Genomic DNA, 23,251 nt, shown 5'->3' with positions numbered 1-23,251 from the left:
CGCTCCTTCTGACCCAGGCAATTTTGACTCAGATTACTCAGGCCTGAAACCCCAGGGTGACCTGGGACCCTCAGCAAGCCCGTTGGCTCCACCTTGGGAGTCTGCCCACAATCTGCCCATTGCACACCACCTTCACGCCCACCAGCCTGGGCTCGAGCCTAGACCAAAGCAGTTGCTGCCCCCTCACGAGTTGCCCTGCCTCTGCTCTCACGCCCCACAGCATATTCACATTTGGCCCCTAAGACACATGAAGACCCTCCTCTGCTCAGAACCCTTTATGGCCCTTTCGGGAGTCAAAGCCACAGTCCATATAATGGCCAACAAGGTCCTATGGGGTCTGCCCTTCCACTGGCTCCCTGATGGGTCCCTAGTCACACCGCCCTCCTTGCTGTGGCTTAAACGCATCCATGTACTCTCTTGCCCCAGGGCCTTTGAATATACTCTTCCTTCTGCCTGGAAGTTCTTTTCTCAGATACTCACATATACCCTCCATCGCTTCCTTTGTGTCTCTGCTCATATGTCACCCTCTCAATAAGGCCTTCCCTGACTTTCTTATAAACCTCCCACCCAGGATCTGGTACTCCTGAGCCCCGTTACCTGCTGTTTTCCTTTGTCATAACTGTGTTTACCTGCTGACACACCATACCATTGATTTTTCATGGTTTATTGCATATTATCTTATTCCCCTGCTGGAATGTCAGCTTCCTGAGGGCAGGGATTTTGTCTGTATCCCCATAGCCTAGCACAGCACCCAGCACATAAAATCAATGAGTCTCTAGCACTCAGCTTTGGGCAGGCACAAAGAGAGTGTCTCTAAGCAATGGTTGACTGACTGACTGACTGAATGAATGAACAAATATGGCTTCTGCTGGGAGGAGGCAGGGCTGGACATCTGCCACCCCTGCTTCTCCATGCCCAACTCTGGGTGACTGTCATGGCAGGCAGGCTCCAAGCTGCCAGGCATCCAGCTGGCTCACAGGCCCAGGTGTTCGGTAGCATGAGGATGATGGCATTGTCTTCCTGCCCACCTGGGAACCAGTGTTTGTTGGGGGGTGGGGGTGGACAAGGACAGGTCTCCTTCTCTGGGTCCTGGCCAGGGTCCCAGCTCTCCTCCCTACAATTCTAGAGGCTTTACTAGGCCCCATGAGAAAGGCTCCAGGGATGGGAAACTGCTCTGAGCCCCAGACCAAGACATGCTCCCAAGAGAAAGGAAAGTGTCCATTCAGCAGCTGAATCCCAGTCATCGGCTCTACACATCTCCACCCCTGCACACCTGGGATGGAGGGGCCTTCCACTCCCTCTCAGAGGCATAGACTGAAGCTCTGGCCCCTGCTGAATCCCAAGGCCGAGGGAGACTCTCAGAGTCCCTGGGAGCAGGGACCCAGGCCCTTGGAGGTAGGGACGCAGACACCCAAGAGACAGCGGTGAGATGTGTTGTTTTAAGCCACTAAGTTTGTAGCACTTCATTCCAGCAACCACAGGTAACTAATACACCCAGATCCCCCATAGCACAGCAGAGGTGTGCCTGCCTCTCAGGCCGAGCCCCTGCCAACAAGGGGACCTGGGTAAGGCTGTGCCCTCACACACACAAACTCTCCTGTATGCCTGTGGCCAGGAGTGCTGGGGCTCCACCAGCAGGCCGACAGGCCCCTCCTGAGCTGGGATGGGGCAGTTATATGCACAGGGCCTCCCAATGCCCAGTGACAGCAGTGGTCCCTCAGGGCCAGACTCAGGTGTTGATTTAAAAATATTTTATTCTTTAAAAAATACAGCATTCAACCATCTTGTCCTGCAGTGATCCCCTGCCCCAGCCCTGATTGACCCCACCCCTTGTGGCCAAAGGCTTCTGGGCTGTGCTGGGACCCTAGTCGCAGTTCCCCTGGGGGCCAGGCTCATGCCAGGGCCCCCATCCAGCCCCTTGAGCTAGCCAGGCAGGGTCCCCAGATGCCCTGGGCACACAGATGAAAGGCAGTGACAGCAGTGGCAAGGGGGGGTGTCACAAAATGCCAGCCCAGTGGCCCTTGGAAGCTGCAAAAGTGTTCAGTCACCAGCCTTCCTGCTTCATGAGAGGCAACCCCCACTCCCAGAGCCCAGGCTGGGAAGGAGGGAGGTGGCCGTGAGCAGAGGGGTGGAGGGTAGGTGGCCTCACAGTCCACACGCCAGCTTGGCTCAGGGCCCGCCACCTAGCTGTCATCCCCATTCTCGCCGGGGCCACGGATGAGGCGCTTGTGGCCCCGCTTGCCCCCTGGGCCCTTGGGCTTGGCGAAGGCCTGCTTGAAGGCATGTTGCTTGGGGTGCACTTCATCATAGAGGAACTCGGCCGTCAGCTCCGCCCCGTCGCCAATCTCAATCTGTGTAGGGCAAGGCAGTGGTCACCCCAATGGAGGGGGGCCCCAACACATACTACCCTTGGTCACCCCCACTCCTGGGGCACTCCCTTGATCTCTCACACCCCAGCCCTGGGGTCTTCTCCCAGATCCCCAACTGAAATGCCACCTCCAGGAACAGAACCTGGGGCCTGCTGCCCTGCATGCCTTGGTCACCGCCTACCTGCTGTCCAGACCAGGGAAGGGAGACATGGGTGCCCCAGCTAGGACTTGTCCATGCTACCAGTCAGCTGGGCAGCCTCAGGCAATGCATGCTCCCCCTGGGCCTGTTTCCCCATCCATCCAATAGGGCAATGATGATCCCTACCCTGCCGTTGACTCAGGACTCCAGTGCCCCACATGGAGGGTGGGGCGACAGGGCCCTGGGAGGTGAGGCGCTGGGGAATGGGTGCCTACCTTCTTGGAGATCTCCAGCTGGAAGTCCTGCTCCACAGAGTCGAGGAGGCGGCTCTTGCAGCTGGAGTAGAGCATGCGCTCTTTGATGCTGCACTTGTACCCCGGCATTGAGTAGATGAACACTGTGGGGGATGGGGAGGTGAGCCTGGGAAACCTGCTGACCCACACCCCCTGCAGCAGGCCCACCAGCTGTGGGCCAGACCTGCTCCTGCCTGCCACAGGAGTGGGGGCCCTGCTGTGGCCACTCACCCACAGACTCGAGGGGGTCACCCTCATGGGTGTGCTTGTAGAGGAAGAAGTGGTAGCGGGCAGCATCTCGGGGCACCCGCGAGGGCAGCTGGACCACATCCGTGGGCTCTGTGTGCACCAGCTCGATTGTCTCCCGTTCCAGGTCCAGCTTCTGCCAAGGTGCAGGGGGAGATGTGAGGGCACCAGGTGCGGGAGGTCCAGGCCCATCCTCCCAAACAAGAATTCTCCAAAACGCGATGCACTGGCAGCAGGAACTAGGGTGGAGCCTGCTTTTGATCTCCCTCTTCCAGGACTCCCCTCCCAGCGGCCATCCCACCATGGGGGCCCCTCTGCAGAGGCCACTCCTCAGCCTAGCCCTTAGTCTGCCCCTTTGAAAGCTCCCGTAAAGGAGGAAGTCCTACCAAGGGCAGAGGACAGGAGAGTGGGGAGGGCCTTGACCTCAGGGAGGGACCACCACTGGGCCGGCTCATCCTCAGAGGCAAGGCCTCTGGGGGACACACCTTGGAAGGGAGGAACCATTCTGCTTAAAAGGGGGCTGACTGGAATACTGGGGCAGAGGGACCCTCCCCGGGGAAAGGGGGTGGTCAGGGGACTGCAGAGGGAGTCTGGGACAGGAAGGAGCTCAGGGCCAAGAGGTCAGTGAATCCAGGGTGAGTACGTATACAGAGTGTGGAGGGCAGAATGAGGGACAGTGTCTCCTAGACGCCCCTGCATGTAAGCAGGGGCTGGGCAGGGCAGGGAAACAGAGCGCATCCACAGTACACAGCAGCTGCACACGAAATGGGACTAGGTAGGGACGGGGGCGGGGTGGACAGTGTGTTCCCACAAGTACCCAGGTGAGCTGGGGTGTGTGCGTGCGCGCAGCTGTACATGCGTATGAGCAGGAGCAGGGGTGGCACAATGCGCCCATGTGTGTGCCTGGGGCAGGGAACGGGCACCCACCAGCTGGATGTAGTTGATCATCTTCTGCTTGAGCTGCTGAAGTGCCCGCTGGGCCTCAGGCTGCAGTGGGAAGGCAAGGCCCTGTAGGGTCTGGTGCTTGCTCTCCACACTGATCTCTGTCTTTACCTGGGGGCAGGTGAACAGTAAATGAGGCCCTCACCTGCCCAAACCAGGGTGTAGCCTACCTGGAGAGCATAGGCTCAGCCAAGTGGGCCTGATGTGACCTCAAGGTCCTCGGGCTGCCACTTCTCACCCTGTTGGGCAGACCCACCTCATTAATACGGATCTGCTGAAGCTCTCTCTCGGCCGAGGTCAGCGGGGCAGGTGCTGCACAGGACGACAGGTGCTTCTGGTACCCAGCAAAGGAGAGGTCATCCTGGCCGGTGGATGCAGAGGCATAAATGGGCATCTCAGGGGTGCGTGTAGAAGCCCACAGAGCACCCCAGTTTGCAGCCACTGGACTCTCCCAGCCCTCTCCACTCATCCTGAAGCCTGGCACCCACTTGCTCTGTGACCCTGCATAACATCCCACCCACTGTGGGCCCATGATCCCGGCCTGGTGGGTTCTGGCCTGGGGCGGTTACCTTCACAGTCCCAAAGAGCTCATCCTTGATGTGGCCACCCCCAAACTCCTTCTTCACTGTGGCTCGTGTGGCTGCATACAGCATCTTCAGTCGCACCTGAAGGGCAGGGGCCAAGCCATGAGACCCCTCCGGGCAGGGCTGCCTCTCCAGGAGCAGGCAGAAGCCTCTAGACAGGGACCTGATCATCTCATCATCGTGGCCATGCACCCAGCAGAGGGCGTAGCACAGAGGACAGGATACAGTAGGGCAGCTCGGACAGCAGGGGGAGCCCTCACCCAGCGCAACCTCTGCCTCCCAGAGCCAGGCTGATGGGACCGGGAGGGCTGAGAGAGCCCAGGCTCCAAGCACAGGGCCTTGTCCCTCTCTCAGACTCTCTTGGGCAGGACCTGATGTCTCTCCCCTCAGACTCCCCAGGGCAGGGCCATATTACCTGTCTCAGACCCAGCTTCCATCCCCCCACCCCCGATCTTGGGGTTGGGCAGGGGTCCCTAGGACTTACAGGGGAATTATCAGGTGACCAGGCGAGGAAGAGCCACTCGAAGCCCTGGGCGTTCTGCGAGTCCAGGCGGTAGAGCAGGTAGCAGGGCTGCTGGGCATCCAGCAGCGGCAGCACAGCCCTGTCATAGTCCTGGTCCCAGCAGCCCGCCAGCTCCCGTGAGGCACCCAGCACAAGCTGCTCTGGGGGCAGAGGCCGGGTGAGCCAAGGAGTAGCCATCTCCCACACCCACCTCTGACTGTGGATCTCTAGCCTCTGGTTGTGGTCCAGACTTGCTAGTCACCCCACCAGCTTCCCCTGGAGCCCCCAAGTCCCTGAGGGACAAGGCTGTGTGGCTGAATCAGTGAGTGAGTGAACGAATGAGGGCACAAAGCTGTCAGCTAGAGGCTGCTCCCACTACACATGCACACACACACATGCACAGAAATGGCTGCGAGAATATGCCCACAGATGACCCAACACAGACAACCACATGAGGACACATAGCCCTGTGCCCACCATCACCAACAATGCGGCCCTCCACATATACCCACACTCAGACCCCACCCTACTAGCACAGCTGCTCAGCATATGGACCCACTATGCCACCTCCTGCTCCCCTCCTCCCTCAGCCTGGGGCTCCAAGAGAACCCCTAGAAGACCCTTCTCTGAACAAATGTGCTCAGGGAGGTGGGGTCACAGCCTCAGGCCACAGGGACCTGCAGGAGCAAAAGTATGTGAGAAAGAGGGAGACAGGGGCTCCCACCAGACACTGTATAACTAAGTGCCCTGCTGCCACCCAACAGCTGTAGTCCCCTCCCCAAAAAGTAACAAAGCAAAAGCAGCCAGCTTCTTAATGCCAGGGACCAAAAGGCCTACCACTTCCCTGGCTGGTACAGTATGGCTGAAAGCGACATCGAGGCCAGACATATATTTCACCTACCAGGCCACAGGCCCAGGCTGGAGGAAGAACTAGGGCAAGGGGACAATTACCACTTGGCCATGGGGTCTTGGCACGTGACCACCAGGCCCTCCTGATGGGGGAAAGGGGCCCAGCTGTCCAGTAGCCCCAACATGCCAGGCCCACCAGCCCAGCTGCCTTTCTGTGGGCCTTGACCTCCTCACCTGCCCTCCCAGAACTCTGAGGGCATCGAGCTTGAAAACAAGCACTCACAGGCTGAGTTGGCCCCCAAAGCACTGTCAACATTGTTTAATTTGTTGCCAACATTTTCAAACTTGGAAGTTTCACATAAGAAGTAGAAATCACGGTTTCTCTAGAAAAATCAGGAGTTCAAGCCACACACAGTTGGAGATGGGCAGTGGCTGTCTATCAGGGGCCTGGACCCCCCTGGGCACTTCCAGGCACCCCAACAACTGTAATGCAGAATGGAGATAGGAGCCCACCTAGAGATTCCTCTGGCTAAACATCTGTAGGGACATCTTGTCTGGGAGGCGACAGGGAGGGCTGAGGACTAGGGTCAAGGAGTCTCTCTCTTTGGAGGCTGTGGCCTGCCACCCAGGAAACCTTCACTCCTGACCTACCACAATGACCCCAACCCAGCTTCTGAGGGAATCTGAATTTGGGGACCCCGGACAAAGCCCAGCACAGCTCTGACCCAAAAGCCTGGGGTGAATTTTGGGTCTGGGCAGACCCTGCTCTGAGCCAATTCAATGTGTGAAAAGTCAGCTGGGCACCAAGCCCATCAGAGAGACCCCCAAAGGGCCCACTACTGCATGGCTTCCAAGAAGGGCTGGGAGGGCCTGTGGGAGACCCAGCCCACCCCCACCCCCAGAGTCTGTAGCCCTCACCTCCACGGATGGACCTTTAGCATGGAAGGGTGAGGGATCCTCCACTTCTGGCCCCTCCAAGCCTCAGTATAAGTCTCTGCCTCCTCAAACCCTCCCCACTTCAGGCCTAAGCTCAAACTCACCGCCCCCCCCAACTCCTATACTCCTAGCAGCTCCCCCTGCGTAAGCCCTAGGTCCTGAGGGTCCAGACCAAGGCCCAGCCAAGCCTGGAATCCCCTGGTCCTGCTCTCAACGCGACCTGGACATGAGTCCCTTCTCCCCGTCGTGGGGGCACTTCCCAAGGACAGGGCCTCGGCTTCTCCTTAGGTCTCTCCTTGGCCAGTGCTCAACTCGGGCCAGGCCTGCCGACCACAGATGGAGGTGAGTGGCACTAGCCACATGAGACAGTGCCCAGCCTCACTTATCTCCTGTTCCCTGCCCAGCCCGGCCCAGTGTCCTGACTAGGCTCGTCTAATTCCTACATAGCCCCGGGAAGGCTGGGCAGGACCCCTGGGCAGGGTTCTCCTTGCTATGCCCCTAGCTTCAGTTTCCTGCTCCATATAACAGGAGTAATGATCACACCTACCTCCAACACTCTCCTACAAGCCACCTTCCTTTCCCAGATAGGGAAATTGAGGTCCTGAGGGGGCTGGAGGCCAAGGTCTCCACACCTCCTAGAGAAGCAACTAGGTCCAGCCCCCAGCCTATGCCCTAGCCCGTAGGGGGCACTCACCGTCCTCAATGACGACTTTGATGAGCCGGACAGAGCCAGCCCGTGCCTTGGCAAAGAATTCCTTCAGCTCCTCAGTGGCTACAAGAACAAGAAACATGGTGGAGGATGAACAGGCAGAATGAGCAGGGTGGGAAGGGACACGTGCAGGGCCTGCTCTGTCCTGTGGGGTCTGGTGGCAGAGCTGGGAGCCGGGTTAAATACAGTCCCCCATGTGACTGGGAACCTGAGACTGCTGAACACAAGCTCCCAAATTTAGCCAGGAGAGGTGGCAGGCGGCTGGCCTGCTGGCTGGGATAGCTTTGGTGACGGGGTGGGTGTGGATGAGACAGCCCACCCAAGGATGGGGCAGGCTCTGGGGCAGGCCAGGCCAGCCAGAGTGAACGGCTCCTGCCTGTCCCCTGCCCTTCAGGAAGGCCTGGCACTGGGCTGGCCTGGGCCACTCTCAGCACTGTCATATCTACAGGCACAGAAATACATGAACAAACGCTCCCAATATGCACTGACCACTATGTCCATTAACACACGCACACATGCATGCATGCATTGCACGCTGCACATGCCAACGGGTACATACTCAGTCCAGCATGTGTGAATGTAACACATAAACACGTGAATGTGTCAGAGAGAGGAGGAGAAATGCAAACACCCTCGTCCATGAACACACACTCTGCTGGCCAAACATAAACAGACACACACACTTAGACATGCAAACACACATGGGGATACAGTCCCAGGGTGCTCACAAACACACAGACGGGCAAACGCAGAGCGTACCTAAGACACATGTGCAGGCAGGAAGATGTACAAAGTACACCCAGAAGTACACTGGCCCACAGTGACACCCATGCGTGCATACCCAGCCCCAGCCTACAGTCAGGTTGCCTAACCCTGAGAGGCCCTGAGGAGCTAGTCTAGCCCTGGCACTGCCCTACCAGGGGGCAACAAACCCCCAACCCCCAGGCAGTCAGGAAGTCTTCCTGGAAGAGGAGTGGCTCTCAGGAACTCTCCCAAACAGGCCCTATCTTGGTCCTTGAGCCACAGAGCTGGAAGGTGACAGCCAATAACCAAGGACCCGAGTGCAGAGGTGAGGATCACGACCAGAGCCAGGAACCATGAGAAGTCACAGATCCACAAGTGGTTCCAAGGGGAAAACCAAGGTCCAAGTGGGGAAGGGCCCTACTTGGGTCTCTAGGTATGTAGGGCCAGGCCAGCATGACCTTGAGGCTGCCCCAGGGTCAGGAGGATTCTGCAGGAACACAGCTGGAGGGCTGAGGTCAGAGAATATTTATAGGGCCCAGACTGGGCAGCTCAGGGGCGGGGGGGCCTTTAGGAAAACAAACTCTGTTCATGTCCTCAGGTGCCCCTCATGCAGGGTGACCCTAAACCCGAGACCTCAGGCTGTGTACTACCCTCCAAGGCTGCTGGGTGGCCAACTGAGCCCAGCAGGCCCCCGGGGCTCACAGCAGCATGGCAGGAGACACAGCCCCACTATCCCAGGACAGAGCTACCCATGAGCAGACCCCCAAGCAGGTCCCTGCTGAACAGCCTGGCCTCTGGGGCTCCACCTTTCCCATAGCTGCGTGTGACCTCTGACCTCGCTGAACCTCAAACTCATCCATAACATGGAGCCAACACTCCCAAACTGCAGAGGGCTGTGTGAGGAGTAAATGGGAGAAAGTGCTCGGTAATGGGGGCCTCTACTACTAATAATTATTAATTATTATTACTCTAACAATGGAGGGGCAGGGTGCGCTAAGCTGCCCCTTCCTCCTGCTCAGACCTTCTGAGAGGGAAAACCAAGAAGCTCCCCCAAGGGAGAGGCTGACACATCCCTTCTAGTGTTACCAGGACAAAGTGACACCCCAGTAGTAGAAGAGACATCCCTCTCCATGCCTCCTCAGCCACCATCAATAATCCAGAGGCCAGGCCTGGGACACCTGAGCCTCTATCATCAAAGATTCATGCCCCCCACCCCCCGCCCCCCGCTCCTGCTGCCTTGCCCACCTCAGCCCTGGTAGGCCTCAGGTTACAGGTCCCTCCCCTGCCCTGCTCTGAGGTCAGCAGATCCACACCTATGGCCAGGACAGGGCTGGCACTGGGCATCCAGGGTGATCTCTCCTGCAACCTCCCTAGACCAGAAAAGGGAAGGAATTGGCTGCTCACAGGCAGAAGGCGGGCTGGGGGTGGCCCCGTCCCCGGTGACCCCCTAGGCAGGCCTGTCTCACCATATAGGAAATGAGGGAGTGGGGCATGGCCCTGGCCACAGGACCTGTCAGCCTGGTGGAGGGAGGAGGAACCCTACTTCTGATCCTCTCCCAGTAGGAAGCAGCAACAATGACTAGAAAAAGGGGAAGGAAGGGGCAGGCCAGGCAGCTGTTCCTTTCCATGGGACTGAGTCAAAAAGCCACCCCTCCAGCTCCTCCTAGAGAGAGGCTGGCCCACATGGTGGGAGGCTGGCCCTGTCCAGGCCCCTGCCTTTTCTGGTCCTGTGGGGTGGAGCCAGGGAAATCCTCTCAAGGCGGTCCAGCCACCAAGTGGCCACAACCGTGAGTTGAGATCCAGGTGGTCAGGCAGGTCGATGATGGTGGCCCCAGACAAGGGATCCTGGTGTGGTGGGAGGAGTGGCTGATGGCCAAACCGCAGGCTTTCTGGGCAAGCAGCCTGGGCCTTCCCCTCAGGCCAGGCAGCCCTCCCCAGCTAGTGACAAGAAGGGGATACTGAGGCCCAGATAGGGTCAGAACACCTGGCTCCTGGCCACTGCTTATCCACGAGTCTGTGTAAGGAGGAAATCTGGCCCTTGGGGGATGGGGCTGATGCTGTGGGCTGGAGAAGGTTGTGGTGGGGTGAGCTGGCCTGGAGTCTCCAGTGCCAGGATCCTCCCCAACAAACCCTATATCTGGACCCTCTTTTCTGCCTCCAGCCTGGAGTGGGGACCTTCTAACCCTGCCTGGGGCAGACTCAGGAGATCAGAGTGGAAAATGGCAGGGAGACCAGAGGTCAAGGAGAGATTGGTGACTCTCCCCATGCCACTTGGAGGGCCCTGTCCCAGGTTTTCCCCAGCTTCCCTTGTGGGAGTGTGTGAAAGGTCAAGGCCTACTCCTCACCCAGGCACAAACCCATACAAGCCATATGGACACATCTGGTACATGCATCCATGGTAACAAATGCACTGAGACGCACACAAATTGTACACACACACACACACACACCCACAGACTTATGCACACAGTCACGAAACAGTGATGTCTAAAGAAGGCTCCATGAGACACAGTCCATTCAATCAGCCATTAGTGCATGTGCATGAATGACCCTAGACATACACAAGCAGTCACATCCAGATGTGCACACACAAGACAAGTGCACATGCGTGCACACTCCTCCAGATGTGCACATCCGGGTACAACCACCCCCAGAAAGGAAAAACATATAGATGGGCATACACAGGCACATCCACCCCGAGATGGGCACACAGATACTTCCACCCCAGCTGTGTACGTACGTGTACACCCACTCCCAACTATGTACAGGAAGTCCGCATCCCCCCAGATGTGCCCACCCCAGGCGACCCGCGGCTGCAAAAGAGAACAGGAAGCTTCCCCCGGCCAGTGCCGGGGAGGAGACGGGCTGAGAGCCGGGGAGGGGGCGCAGCCGCGAGCGGAGACCCTCCGCCCCCTGCCCGCCCGCCATCTGCCCTCACCGTGGATGCCCGTCTGGTGCGCCATGGCTCTGTGCCTCGCTCCGCCCGCACCCTCGGAGCCCTCGGCTCGGCCCTGGCCCTGGCCCCACTCGGCTGGCTTGGACCAGGAGGAGGAGGAAGGGGAGGATGTGGCGGCGGCCGCCCAGCCGCGCGCAGCTTCCCGGGCGGTGCCGCAGGACCCGCCCCCAGTGCGCCCCGCCCCCGACGGGCTAGGCCGGGAGGGGGCGGGGACCCGGGGCCGCGCGTGCGTGCAGTGTGCGCCTTGTTTCGGGTAGGCGTCCGGCTGGGAGTTCTCTGCGCGCCTGCGTGTACCTCTGTTTGTAGCGGAGGACGGATACTGCGTGTGGCGGAGCGTGCGTGGGCGCATGCGCCTATGTCTGTGAGCCCTGTTCCGAATGGTCTGCGGCTGGGGTGTGTCTGTGCGTGCGCGCGAGTATGTGCGCCTGGGGCCAGGTGAGTTTGCAAGTGTGGTGGGATCCTCGCGTACCCCCATGTGTGGCCTGGAAGAGGGTCTGCGTGTGGATGGGCGCGCGTGTATGTGTGGCATCCCTTTCCCTGCAGATGGTTCCTGAGCGCCTCATGCTGGGCACTGGGCACCTCGAGGCGGCCTTCGTCAGCGGTGGGAGCCCAGACTGACCTACCAGGAAGCCAGCAAATGAACGGTGTCTGTGGCGGCGAGGGCCCTACGCAGAGACTGAGGGGCCACTAGGAAAAGGAGAAATTTGAGTGGAGACTTGGAGGTCGGCCTGGCAGAGTGCAAGGAATAGTTTTCTAAGAAGAGGGAACTGCATGTGCAAAGGCCCAGAGGTTGAAGGAGGGCCAGAGCTTGGTGTGTCTGAAGAAGTTCCCTACTCCTAATGTACCGGCTCCATACCCAGCATCCTTGCCTTTTCTGGAATCAGACCCTGCTGCTCTTACCAGCCAGTCCACATAATGTATCTTCCAGACCACCCCAGTGAGTCCAATCAGAGCCTCTCCTAGGACTTTGGGTGGGAAGATTGGAAAGGAAGCCACCTTTTGGGTTAGGGGTTGTTGAGAGTTGATGGTGGAGTGTGGGCCTGCCTGGTAACTGGCCTCGGCTCAAGCTCTCTGCTCACTGTCCCACTCCCCTACCCTGATTAGGCAGCATTGAGCCCCCCACTCTGTGGGCCCCAGGCCCTGGGTTTCTCTCCTGAGAGTCCAGCACACACAAAATGGAAGGATTTTCTCGTTCATCTTCCTGTGCGCACCCTGAGTACTGGGCCTGTGCAGTGCGCTCACCATGACCTCCCCAGCCTTCACAATGGAACATAAAAACCCTGTGTGGCCCTGCAGCCTGACTTTGGGAGAACAGCTCATAAGCAAAGCCCCCCCCACTCAGAATCCTGCCGCAGCCCAGATGGGGCCAGCAACACAGAGCCATTGGTTATATCCACTCTCACACCCAGCCACCTCCACGGGCAAGTGGCAATTCCACAGAACCGTGAGGGCCTCAACTTCTTAGAAACAGGAATTAGCCAAGAAAACAGATTAAAGAAAAATAATAAGGTTATATTCCCATAAAAATGTCCATCAGTGCATGAACTGTGACTAGCATAACTGCAAGGTCTCCCTGCCCCCGGACCCCTCCCTGCCTCATTCTCTTTGTTTTTATTGCTCTCTGATACATATATTTACCTGCGTATTTGTTTAGTGTCTTCCCTTCCCTCAAGTTTTTGCCCCTGCTGTATCCCGACACCTAGAGCACTGCCCAGCATTGGTAGGTGTTCAGTAATATAGGCCACATAAACAAACATATGAATGAACCATTAGAGTCTTTCTGTTGCGAAGTGTTACTGCATGCTGGGCACATTGATTTAATCCTCATGACACCCCTACGAGGTAGTTGTTATCGTCTCCTTCTTACGGATGAAGAATCTGACGTTCAGAGGGGTTAAGTGATTTGATCTGGGTCACATGGTAGTGAGTGTCCCCAAGAACCTTAGTTTCCTTTACTCAAGACCTTGACACAGTCAAAGGATGAGAAGTCCTATAGGGCAGCAGCCCTCGTCCCCTCCAGCAGCCTCCCACACCTCAGTGATGAGGGTTTAACCACGGAAGAGAGCCTCCTGGGTGACGGGGATCGGAGCCCAGTCCTGCTCAGCTTCAGAGCCTGGGATGCGGGTGAAGAGCCCAAGGGCCAGCAGAGTACGCAGGCCGACTCAATCTGCCACTGAGATCTTTCACCAGAAGGAGGAGAAAGCTGCACGCAGCCCCTCAGGTGAGTCCAGGGGTGAATGGAGTCTTCAGAAGTAAGTTGATTGTTCCTTTCTGATGTTTCACAACACAAAGAATCAGCCACTGAAATTATTAGAGCATACCTTTTTTTTCCAGGTTGCTCGAAGATTTAAATGTTAAAAAAAAAGCGAACTATAAAAATACTGAAGAGGGGCCGGCCCCATGGCCGAGTGGTTAAGTTCACACACTGCTGCGGCAGCCCAGGGTTTCACTGGTTTGGATACTGGGTGCCGACATGGCACCATTCATCAGGCCACGCTGAGGCGGCATCCCACATGCCACAACCAGAAGGACCCACAACTAAAAATACACAACTATGTACCAGGGGGATTTGGGAGAAAAAGGAAAAAAAAAAATCTGAAAAAAAAAATACTGGAGAAACAAAAGGAGAAGTTTATAGAATCTCGAAGTGGAGGAGGCCTTCTGAGTATATCACCAAATCCAGAAACCGTAAAAGAAAAAATCGGTAAGTTCATTTACATTAAAATAAAAAGTCTATAAGGAAAAACCCAGCATTAAAGCCAAAACACAAACAACAAACTGTAACTGGCTACAAACAACATACTTGTAACTCATTTCCAAATAAAGAGCTCTCATAAATCAATAAGAAAAAGACCAACAGCCCAGTAGAAAACCAGGCAAAGGATACAAACAGACCATCCACAGAAAAGGAAATACAGGGGCCGGCCCCGTGTCTGAGCAGTTAAGTTCGCATGCTCCACTTCACCATGGAAAACTTGAGAAATAGTTGAACATGGTTAGACTCATAAACTGAAAGTTAGAAATTTCTCCCTAAACAAATTCATCAAATAAGCAATTAAATTTTCACTTATTTTCGTTTTCTCCCCAAAGCCCCAGTACATAGCTGTATATCCCAGTTGTAGGTCATTCTAGTTCTCTGTGTGATGCTGCCGCAGCATGGCTTGATGAGCAGCGTGCGGGTCCATACCTGGCATCCAAACTGGCAAACCCCGGGCCGCTGAAGCTGAGCACACGAACTTAACCACTCGGCCAGGGGACCAGCCCCCACATGTTACCCATTCATCTATCAATGGACACTTAGGTTGCTTCTGTGTCTTGGCTGTTGTAAATAATGCTTGAACTTAGGGGTGCAGATATCTTTTCAAGATAATGATTTCATTTTCTTCAGATAATACCCAGAAGTGGAATTGCTGAACCATATGGTAGATCTATGTTTAATTTTTTGAGGAACCTCCGTACTGTTTTCCATAGTGACACCACCAGTTTACATTCCCACCAACAGTACACAAGCGTTCCCTTTTTTCCACATCCTCACCAGCACTTATTTCTTGTCTTATATGTCATTTTTTTGCTTGATTTGCACAGAATACCCCTGACATCTCTGGAAGGATCCACAAGAAAGTAGTGATACTGGATGTCTCCAGGGAAGGGGACTGGGTGGCCCGGGGATGGGGTTGCCGGGGAGACTTGTTGCTAAATACACTTTTACACCTTTTGAACTTTGAGTCCTGTGAAAGTATTACATTTAAAAAATTAAATCTAAAATAAATCTTATTAAGAACAGTTATAGGAGTAAACAAAAGCTATTTTCTTTGTGAGTGAAAAAAATGTAGCATAAAGATCTTTTTCCTTTTTCTAAGTTTACTCCTCCCCCACCCTCCGACCCTCATATGCTGGTGGAGTTAGTTGAGGAGAGGCCTCTGGCCAGGAGGGGGCAGGCTTGGGTTCATTCGAGCAGTTGGGAGAAGGGTGTCACTGGGGGCTGGGTGGGGAGTGAGGGGGGGAGGGGAGGGGAGGATTTACATGTCCTTCAGGGAGGGTTCAGCCCAGGAATGAAGACAGACTCCCTCCAAGGAACCTCACCTACAATTTCAGACACCAGAGACAGAAGAACCTGGAAGCTTCTGGAGAGAAAAAAGAGGTGAACAAGCCAGTCCAAAGATCTGGAATGAGAGGGGCTCTGGATTGTAGCAGCGGCAACAACCAAAAGACAATGAACAGAGCAGTCAGGATTCTGAGGTAAAATATCAATCAAAAGCAGAGGCAGAATACAACCCTTTCAAATTTGTAAGGACCCAAGAAATTATCTTCCAGTCATCCTATCTTGGAAAGCTGTCAGAGGATGTGCTTCAGCAAAATGAGGGAGGAAACCAAGAGAGTCAGACTTGTGATCCAGGCAAGCCAGAGCCTGGGTGGCACTGAAGAAACACAGGCCACCTTGGAACAGGGAGGATGGGATTGCCATAGGACTCCACATGGCTCTGAAAACTCAAAAATAGCTAAGCTGGGCAATTGTGATATCTGGCTGCCAGGAGCTTCTCTGAATACACCTTAGAGGACAGGACCTTCATCCTACCCCGGGGAGTCCAAGACAGTGGGTTGGGGGAATAGACTGTGTTTGCATCGCTTCCTCTAATTTTAGACTTTAAAAGCCTCTGAGCCTTTGGCTGGTGAGGATAAGGAGGTGACCCCACATACTGAATTGAATCTGTCCCACCTTGGGTCTCTGGTCCATTTCTGTCCCAATGACAGATCATAGCTCATCTGTCCTTTGGGAGGCTTTCTCTGACTTTGCTCCCACCCCCTTGCCAGCTGGATCAAGCACCATCCACCAGAACTTCCACCTTCACTGCAGGGGAGCTCATCTCAGTGCTCCTGCACCCAGGTGGGGTCTGGCACACACAGTGGGTTCAGTAAATTAGCCCCGAGGCTGCTCTGGAACTGAGTCATGGGAGGGAGGAGGCATTGGGCACCACTCCCTGCTCCAAGACCCTTCCTCCTTGAGCCGGGGTTAGTAATGGGAATGGAACTCCCAATGGGGCAGGGCTGGCCACCAGGAGGAAGTGGGGCCTAGTGAGCATTTGCTGGGCTTGAGAGTGGAGACACAGGAAGGGGGCTCCTCCTGTAGCCCTCCCTGGGGACCCTGGGCTGTGGGCCTCAGGGGCTTTGAGTTGACAAGCCTGCCTTCCCGGAGGAGGAAAGGGGAAGAGAAATCCCCTATGAGGTGTTTTGAGTCAGCTGCACTGTCATAATGGAAACAACACAGCTCTGGGCATCAGGACACTTCCCCTCTGTGGGCCACAGAGTCCTAGTTATGAGATTGAAATAAGTCCTGCAAAGGGAGCCGGGCTTAAGTGACGGAAGGGTGACAAAGCCCTGTGTTAACATGCAGATGTGAAGGGGGACACTGCCACTGACCCACAGTGACAGCTAGCCAGGGGTTAAGAGACTCCGACGTCTTGCCTCCAGCCCAGATGAAAGTCTTTCACTTGCCTTAGTCCCAGGTCTGAACTCTGACCAGTTGGAGCCTTTTGGGGACCATGGGTTCCTCTTGTCCATCAGACACTACATTCTAGGTGAGAATCCTGCTGTCTGTCCAGAGAGGACATCTTGATTGGAGGGGCAGTCATTTGGGAGACTGGCCCCAAGGATGAGAGTGGTGTCTCAGGATGAGGAAGGCCAGGGTGACCACCAAGCCGCATCTGGGCGTGGAGGGTGCCAGGCTGGGTGGGCAAGGAATGGAGGCCACCTGAGGGAACGCTGTGCTCCGAGACTCTTACTCAGTGTGTCAGTCTGACACCTCCAAGAACATCCTGTTCCTATCTTCCCCTTGCGTAAGATCTGGGCCCAGCAGCAGAAGGGGTGGGCTCTGTCATGGACACTGACCCAGTCTGGAGGCCCAGGGGGTGCTCTGAACCGACTCCTACAGCCGCGCTGGGTGAGGAGGAGGGGCTTTTCTCTCTCAAAGACTAGTGCCCCACCCGTGTGGTGAGCATTCGGTCGGCTTAGGTTACTGTGTGACGTGGGGCAAGCGACTTCGCCTCTCTAGGCCTCAATTTTCTTGCCTGTAAAGTGGGGTTGATAACATCGTTTGCTTCTTAGGGTTGTTATGAGGACTGACAAGCCCAATGGCACTCAAGCCGCGCCCAGACTCCCCGGACAGAGGTTGGGGTTTGGGGGCGTCGCCGCCCCGCCCCGCCCCGCCCGCTTCTTCCTCCCAGGGGCGGGCTGGCGGGTGATGTCCCGCCCACCCACCGCCGCACCCGCCTCCCGGCGCCCGGCGGGCAGCCCCCTGCCGCCGCGCCATGTCCGCCGGCTGGTTCCGGCGCCGCTTCCTGCCTGGGGGTCTGCTCTCCGCGCCCGGGCCGTCCAGGCCGCGCGCTAGCCCCGTGCCCTACCGGCGGCCTCGCTTCCTGCGCGGCTCCGGCTCAGGCCCCGGCCCTGCCGACGCCTCCCGCCGCCCGGACGCCCGGCCCGTGCGCAGCCCAGCACGGGGCCGCGCGCTGCCTTGGAACGCAGGCTACGCCGAGTGAGTGCCCCCACCCCGGAGCGACCCCCATCCGGGATACTCCCCACTCCAGGCGACCCTTACCCCGGGACCTCCGACCCCGGACCTTTGCTGATCCAGCCTGGGGTCCTGTGCTAACCTAGGAAACAGGCTGAGTGGGTGACCCCCCCCAACCTTGTGAATAACTCCTTCTAGTCCTCACCTCGGGACTCTTGACACCCTCCCCCTATCTCACCTCGGCCTTTTCCTTGGGCCTCCACCCTCGCCCAGAGAGGGTTGACGTCAGGAAGGATCTGCGTCCCAGGGGCTTCCAAGATGGAAGCAGGGAGACTGGGTAGAAAGAGAACGCCTCCCTCGCCTGCCCCCTTCCCCCCATCTCACCTGGGTTGTGGCCTGTGCCATAAAGGACAGAGATTCTGGCTGAGGTGGGGCAGGGGATAGGCAAGGAAGACCCAGATGTCTAGGGGCAGCACAGGTCAGGAGGTAGGCTCCAGAGGAGCTGGGCCCTGAGTTTTACTTTAGCCGTGATGTCACTGAAGAGTTAGGAAACTTCCACTGTGTTTGTCCATGTGGGTCATAGGGAGGGCCTCTCCTTCTGTGTACCAGCTTTAGTCTCTGTGCCCATGGGGACATGTGTGTGTCCCTGAAGGATCACTGATCACTTCCTGGCTTCAGGATCATCAATGCAGAGAAATCTGAGTTCAATGAGGATCAGGCCTCCTGTGGGAAGCTGTGCATCCGGCGATGTGAGTTTGGGGCTGAAGAGGACCAAGAGTGGCTGACCTTGTGCCCAGAGGAGGTGAGCACAACTGGGCTTGAGCCTGTCTTGCAGGCAGGGGCCAAGACTGCAAGTTCTTGTCCTGCTGCCCCATGCTGGGCCCAGGGACACGGGAGGCCAGGCAGAGCCTGACGCTAAGCTCCTCCTGTACAGTTCCTGACGGGTCATTACTGGGCATTGTTTGATGGGCACGGCGGTCCAGCTGCAGCCATCTTGGCTGCCAACACCCTGCACTCCTGCCTGCGCCGGCAGCTGGAGGCCGTGGTAGAGGGAATGGTAGCCGCTCAGCCCCCCATGCACCTCAGCGGCCACTGCATCTGCCCCAGTGACCCCCAGTTTGTGGAGGAAAAAGGCATTAGGGCAGAAGACTTGGTGATCGGGGCTCTGGAGAGCGCCTTCCAGGAGTGTGTGAGTGTGGCCTTTGGCTGGGAAAGGAGGGAGGGTTTTGCCCCCAGGGACCTGAGGGAGCTCTGGGTTGGGAGGCATCCCTACACATGATGGTGGTCACCCTACATCTTTAGATTGGGAGGACAAGATTGGTTGGTTTGTTCATTACTAACGGCCATCATTGTTGTCATAACCCCTCCCATTTATCCAGCGCCTACTATGTGCTATCTGCATCATCTCATTGCACACCCTCTTGGTCCTTAGTGCAAGGACTGGTTTCCCTTCCTCACTGTTTTGAGTAGGACTTCCCTTCCTCCCAACGCTATGTCTAGATCTCCTGACCAAAGGGATCCTGAAGTCATAGCTAGATTTTGGGCTGCAACTGCTGGGCTTGCTGGTGGGGAAATGAACTGTAGGGAGGAGATCGGGGGACAGTGGTAAGGTGGCAGTACAAGCAGCAGCTAAAGTGGCCTTGGTTTACCCCAGGATGAGGTGATCGGGCGGGAGCTGGAGGCCTCAGGCCAGGTGGGCGGCTGCACAGCCCTGGTGGCTGTGTCCCTGCAGGGAAAGCTGTACGTGGCCAATGCCGGGGATAGCAGGTGAGTGAGCCCTGAAGGGTGGGTAGGAGTGGGGCGAACAGGCAGGCACCAGAGGCAGTGGAGACAGTGAAAGTGGGGCTGGAAGTAGAGGGATGGAACTGGGTAGGACTGACCAGCGGAGTTGTGTACCTGGCATGTGTTAAGTGTGAGGGTGGACAGCAGATGCCAGGGAAGGCAGGGACCTCAAATGCCAGCCAAAGGGCTGAGCCTCTACCTTGCAGACCCCAGGCAGTCATGATGGGCTTTGAGCAAAGGATTAGCATGGGCAGAGCTGGCCCCTGGTGGTTGGAGGAGAGGCCAGCAGGAGGGAGGCCATGGGCAAGGGTGGTGGCTGCCACACAGACCTCTCCTCCTCCCCAACCCCATCCAGGGCCATCTTGGTGCGAAGAGATGAGGTACGACCCCTGAGCTCTGAGTTCACCCCGGAGACAGAGCGGCAGCGGATCCAGCAGCTGGTAGGTGCCCTTGGCCGAGGGAGGCTGTGGAACCCCAACTCCAGGCTCCAGGGCCACCAGGGGGAGCGTAATCTGAGCATGGCTTTCCTACTCTAGGCCTTTGTCTACCCTGAGCTTCTGGCTGGTGAGTTTACCCGACTGGAGTTCCCTCGGCGGCTAAAGGGAGATGACTTGGGACAGAAGGTTTTGTTCAGGGATCACCACATGAGCGGCTGGTGAGTGAGGTGGGGTGGGGGACACAGTGGAGAGAGAGAGCCCTGGGGTCCAGGCCCAGCTGTGTGGACTGGGGCAGTCCCCTTCCACCTGGGCAGGGTGGGCCCTGTGTTGGGAGGAAGATGAGGTGGGGAGTAGGGCCTGAGTTGATGCTGGCTCTGCTCCTGGTAGGGGCTACAAGTGCGTGGAGAAGTCGGATCTCAAGTACCCGCTGATCCACGGACAGGGTAGGCAGGTCAGTGAATGGCCCCTACCAAGAATCCCTCTTAAATTGCCTCCTACAGAGGTGAGAGCTCCTTTGTCCCTTCTTGGAGGCTGTGGCAGGGCCCTGGGGGCAGGGCCCTTGCTCCCAGGTCACAGGATGTTTCTCCCTCAGTCCAAGGCTCCCAAGGGCTGCAGTCTACCTCTGTGTGCTTTACTTGTGCATTTGCTGGGACTGTCTGCTGTCAGCTCACACCTCCCTTGTCCCCAGGCTCGGTTACTGGGAACACTGGCCGTCTCCCGGGGCCTGGGAGACCATCAACTCAGAGTCCTGGACACAGACATTCAGCTCAAGCCCTTCTTGCTCTCTGTCCCACAGGTGAGGGGGCAATAGCTCACTGCAGCTTCCATCTGCCCAGAAAGGCAATGAGTCTGGTGGGAAGGGAGCACTGAAGGATCCTCAGGCTTAACTTGCAGGTGACTGTACTGGATGTGGACCAGCTGGAGCTGCAGGAGGAGGATGTGGTTGTTATGGCAACTGATGGGCTCTGGGATGTCCTGTCCAATGAGCAGGTGGCACGGCTGGTGCGGAGCTTCCTCCCTGGCAACCGAGAGGACCCACACAGGTAGTGTAGCTGCTGGGGACCTGCCTGGGCCTGGGTCGGTGCCAGCAGCAACACTAAGTAGTTATGGCTAAGAAGACAGCACTGATGATGAGCTTGGCTCAGGGCAGGTGGCCAGGACTGGGGCTGTCTCAAGCTTCTGGGGGGTGACTGTGGGTCCCAAAAAATCTCTGGGTTCAGATTCCCGTGATTCAACTTGTTGCCTTCTCAGGCTTCTGGCTTGCCTGGCCTCACAGTTGGACTGCATTGCTTGGGTCCCCAAGTGTCCAACCCTGTGCAGTGAGTTCTCCCTGAGGGCTGGCCTTGCTTCTGTGTTCGGCCACCGAAGTGCATCTGCAGGATGGTCCCCACAGGTTCTCGGAGCTGGCCAAAATGTTGATACACAGCACACAGGGGAAGGACGGCAGTCCCACAGGGGAAGGACAGGTGTCCTACGACGACGTCTCTGTGTTCGTGATTCCCTTGCACAGCCACGGCCAAGGGAGCAGTGGCCACTGAGGATTCAGACACCACATCCTAGAACCACTCCGGGGCAGTCTGGGCATCCTTCCACCATGATCAACAGCAGGCTTGCCTGCCCTGTCCCCGGACACAGCCCCGGGCTCTCACTCCCCAATCCAACCCATTTCAAGGGGAGCATTTATACCAGCCAGAGAGCCCAACTCTCCAGGTCTCCACATTGGCAGGCAGGGAAAGAGCGCTGTCAATGTTAACATTCCTCCTGGCAGAGGCCCTTTACAACTTAGGAAATCCACAGGAGGCTCCTCAAACAGGATCCTTAACAGCCCAATATAGTATTCCCAGATGGGGACAGCTGGACCAAGGGCATTGGCCAAGGATGCCAGGAAGGGTAGACAGCCTGTGTTTGGGTCCAGGTCTCCAATCCATGAATGTCAGGTATCACTCAACAACCCCCAAAGTACATGCAGGGTGCCTTATGAGAAGCTGCGGGCAGCCTCCTATCTGCTGAACAGCCATCTTGAAGCAGCGCCTGGGGAGACCAGCTCCAGTCCTGCCCTGCTCTCCTCTGCCAGTGGAGGCGAGGCACAGGCCCTAGGGCTAAAGTTGGGGGGAGAACAGAAAGGGACAAGAGGAGCCCCAGAGTTGGCTGAGTGGGGAATGCCTTCCAATTGCTGCTCCTGCCTGTAGCCTGGCCTCCTGATCGCTCCTCCCTGGCCCCAGCCCCACCCTGGGTTGATGCCCAACAATGCCTTTGTTTTGTTGCTCCCCATCACCTCCCTATTATTAAATGTTTTTGTGCACAAGAGCCCTTGTGAATTGTGAATTGCTGTACAGCTTGATATTACAGTATACCTTTTGCGCTTTCTTGTTACCTTCCAAAGAATCAGTCTTAGCTCCATCTTGCAAGTTTGCCTAGAGTCAAGACTGTTTTCTCTGCAGCCTCCCTAGTTCCTAGCTTGAGGTGAGTCCCAGTGAGAGAATTGTTGCCAAGGAACAGAAAGAAGACCTTTTACCACCATCTGTGAGCTCTAGGCTTGAGGTACCAGAAGGGACGCCTTTAACTTGTTTTTGAATGCAAATTTTTATAAACTAGACTTAGCTGGAGACAAAGTCAGTTGGGGTTCCAGGGCTTGCTGTTTGATGAGCAGCTTAGTTCTTGCTCTTCCCAACGACTGCTTTATCATCTAGCACTTGCCAAGGCTCAGATGCTTGGGAAGTACCTCCTGAATTACAAGGCAGCTGCCTTCGTGACCTCAGCCTCACCTGACTCTTCCCCTGACCCACTCCTACTTTAGTTTACAATTGAGATGAATTCTTACCAGGCAACTCACAGCCCTAGACTGCAGCCAGGAAGGCTAAGGACCAAAAGGCCCTAGAATTGATGGTAAAACGTGTGTATTTAACTCACTGGGGAGACTCTCAGACTCCCCTTTCCTGCCCATTAACTCATTTTAGACTCCATTTCCTCTAAGTTCTCCAAGGAAAAGAGAGGAAAAACTACAAAATTTCTCATTTTTCAGTCACATTCCACAGCCCAGCACTTCTGGGCCTACATCTGCCCACAGCTGGGTCCTGACAAACCGTGGTTGGCTCCAGCAGCCCTGGGCAGCCTCTTAGTTGGACTGGCAAATACAGGAGTGTGCCCTCCCAGCCTGCAGTTTTACTTCCTCTTTCCTCAGCACTCTCCACCCCACCCCCCAGCAACGTGTGGGCAACATCCTGTGCCTGCCTCTCACCCACATCAACTGCTGAGCTA

General features: G+C 56.6%; 2 protein-coding genes across 19 annotated transcripts; one reads left to right on the top strand and one right to left on the bottom strand.

Moving 5' to 3' along the window:
* Nucleotides 1-1,736: 1,736 nt before the first annotated feature.
* On the bottom strand, nt 1,737-11,594 carry TWF2 (twinfilin actin binding protein 2). The gene is made up of 9 exons (XM_008513101.2): nt 11,252-11,594; nt 7,555-7,632; nt 5,058-5,236; nt 4,559-4,654; nt 4,246-4,350; nt 3,975-4,100; nt 3,033-3,183; nt 2,784-2,905; nt 1,737-2,351 (listed from the first exon to the last, which is right to left on the bottom strand). The coding sequence occupies exons 1-9, from the start codon at nt 11,274-11,276 to the stop codon at nt 2,184-2,186; spliced, it is 1,050 nt and encodes a 349-aa protein (XP_008511323.2). The 5' UTR covers nt 11,277-11,594; the 3' UTR covers nt 1,737-2,183.
* On the top strand, nt 11,564-22,300 carry PPM1M (protein phosphatase, Mg2+/Mn2+ dependent 1M). Of its 18 annotated transcripts, none has more exons than XM_070575074.1 (14): nt 11,564-11,704; nt 11,813-12,128; nt 13,243-13,490; nt 13,604-13,973; nt 15,365-15,508; nt 18,453-18,576; nt 18,709-18,963; nt 19,429-19,541; nt 19,912-19,996; nt 20,093-20,211; nt 20,381-20,495; nt 20,586-20,789; nt 20,888-21,036; nt 21,387-22,300. In XM_070575074.1, exons 4-14 carry the CDS (start codon nt 13,621-13,623, stop codon nt 21,529-21,531), a joined length of 1,806 nt encoding a protein of 601 aa, XP_070431175.1. In that variant the 5' UTR covers nt 11,564-11,704; nt 11,813-12,128; nt 13,243-13,490; nt 13,604-13,620; the 3' UTR covers nt 21,532-22,300. The 18 variants fall into 18 exon arrangements, 15 of the variants coding, with proteins under 15 accessions (XP_070431175.1, XP_070431187.1, XP_070431174.1 ...); XM_070575086.1 differs by having other exon boundaries at nt 11,813-12,186; nt 20,381-20,444; nt 20,682-20,789; XM_070575073.1 differs by having other exon boundaries at nt 11,813-12,186.
* Nucleotides 22,301-23,251: the final 951 nt, after the last annotated feature.

Source organism: Equus przewalskii, chromosome 15, assembly GCF_037783145.1.
Source record: "Equus przewalskii isolate Varuska chromosome 15, EquPr2, whole genome shotgun sequence".
Classification (NCBI taxonomy): Eukaryota; Metazoa; Chordata; class Mammalia; order Perissodactyla; family Equidae; genus Equus; species Equus przewalskii.
Note: the sequence above shows the minus strand (reverse complement) of the source record. Positions and strands in the feature narration are given on the sequence as shown.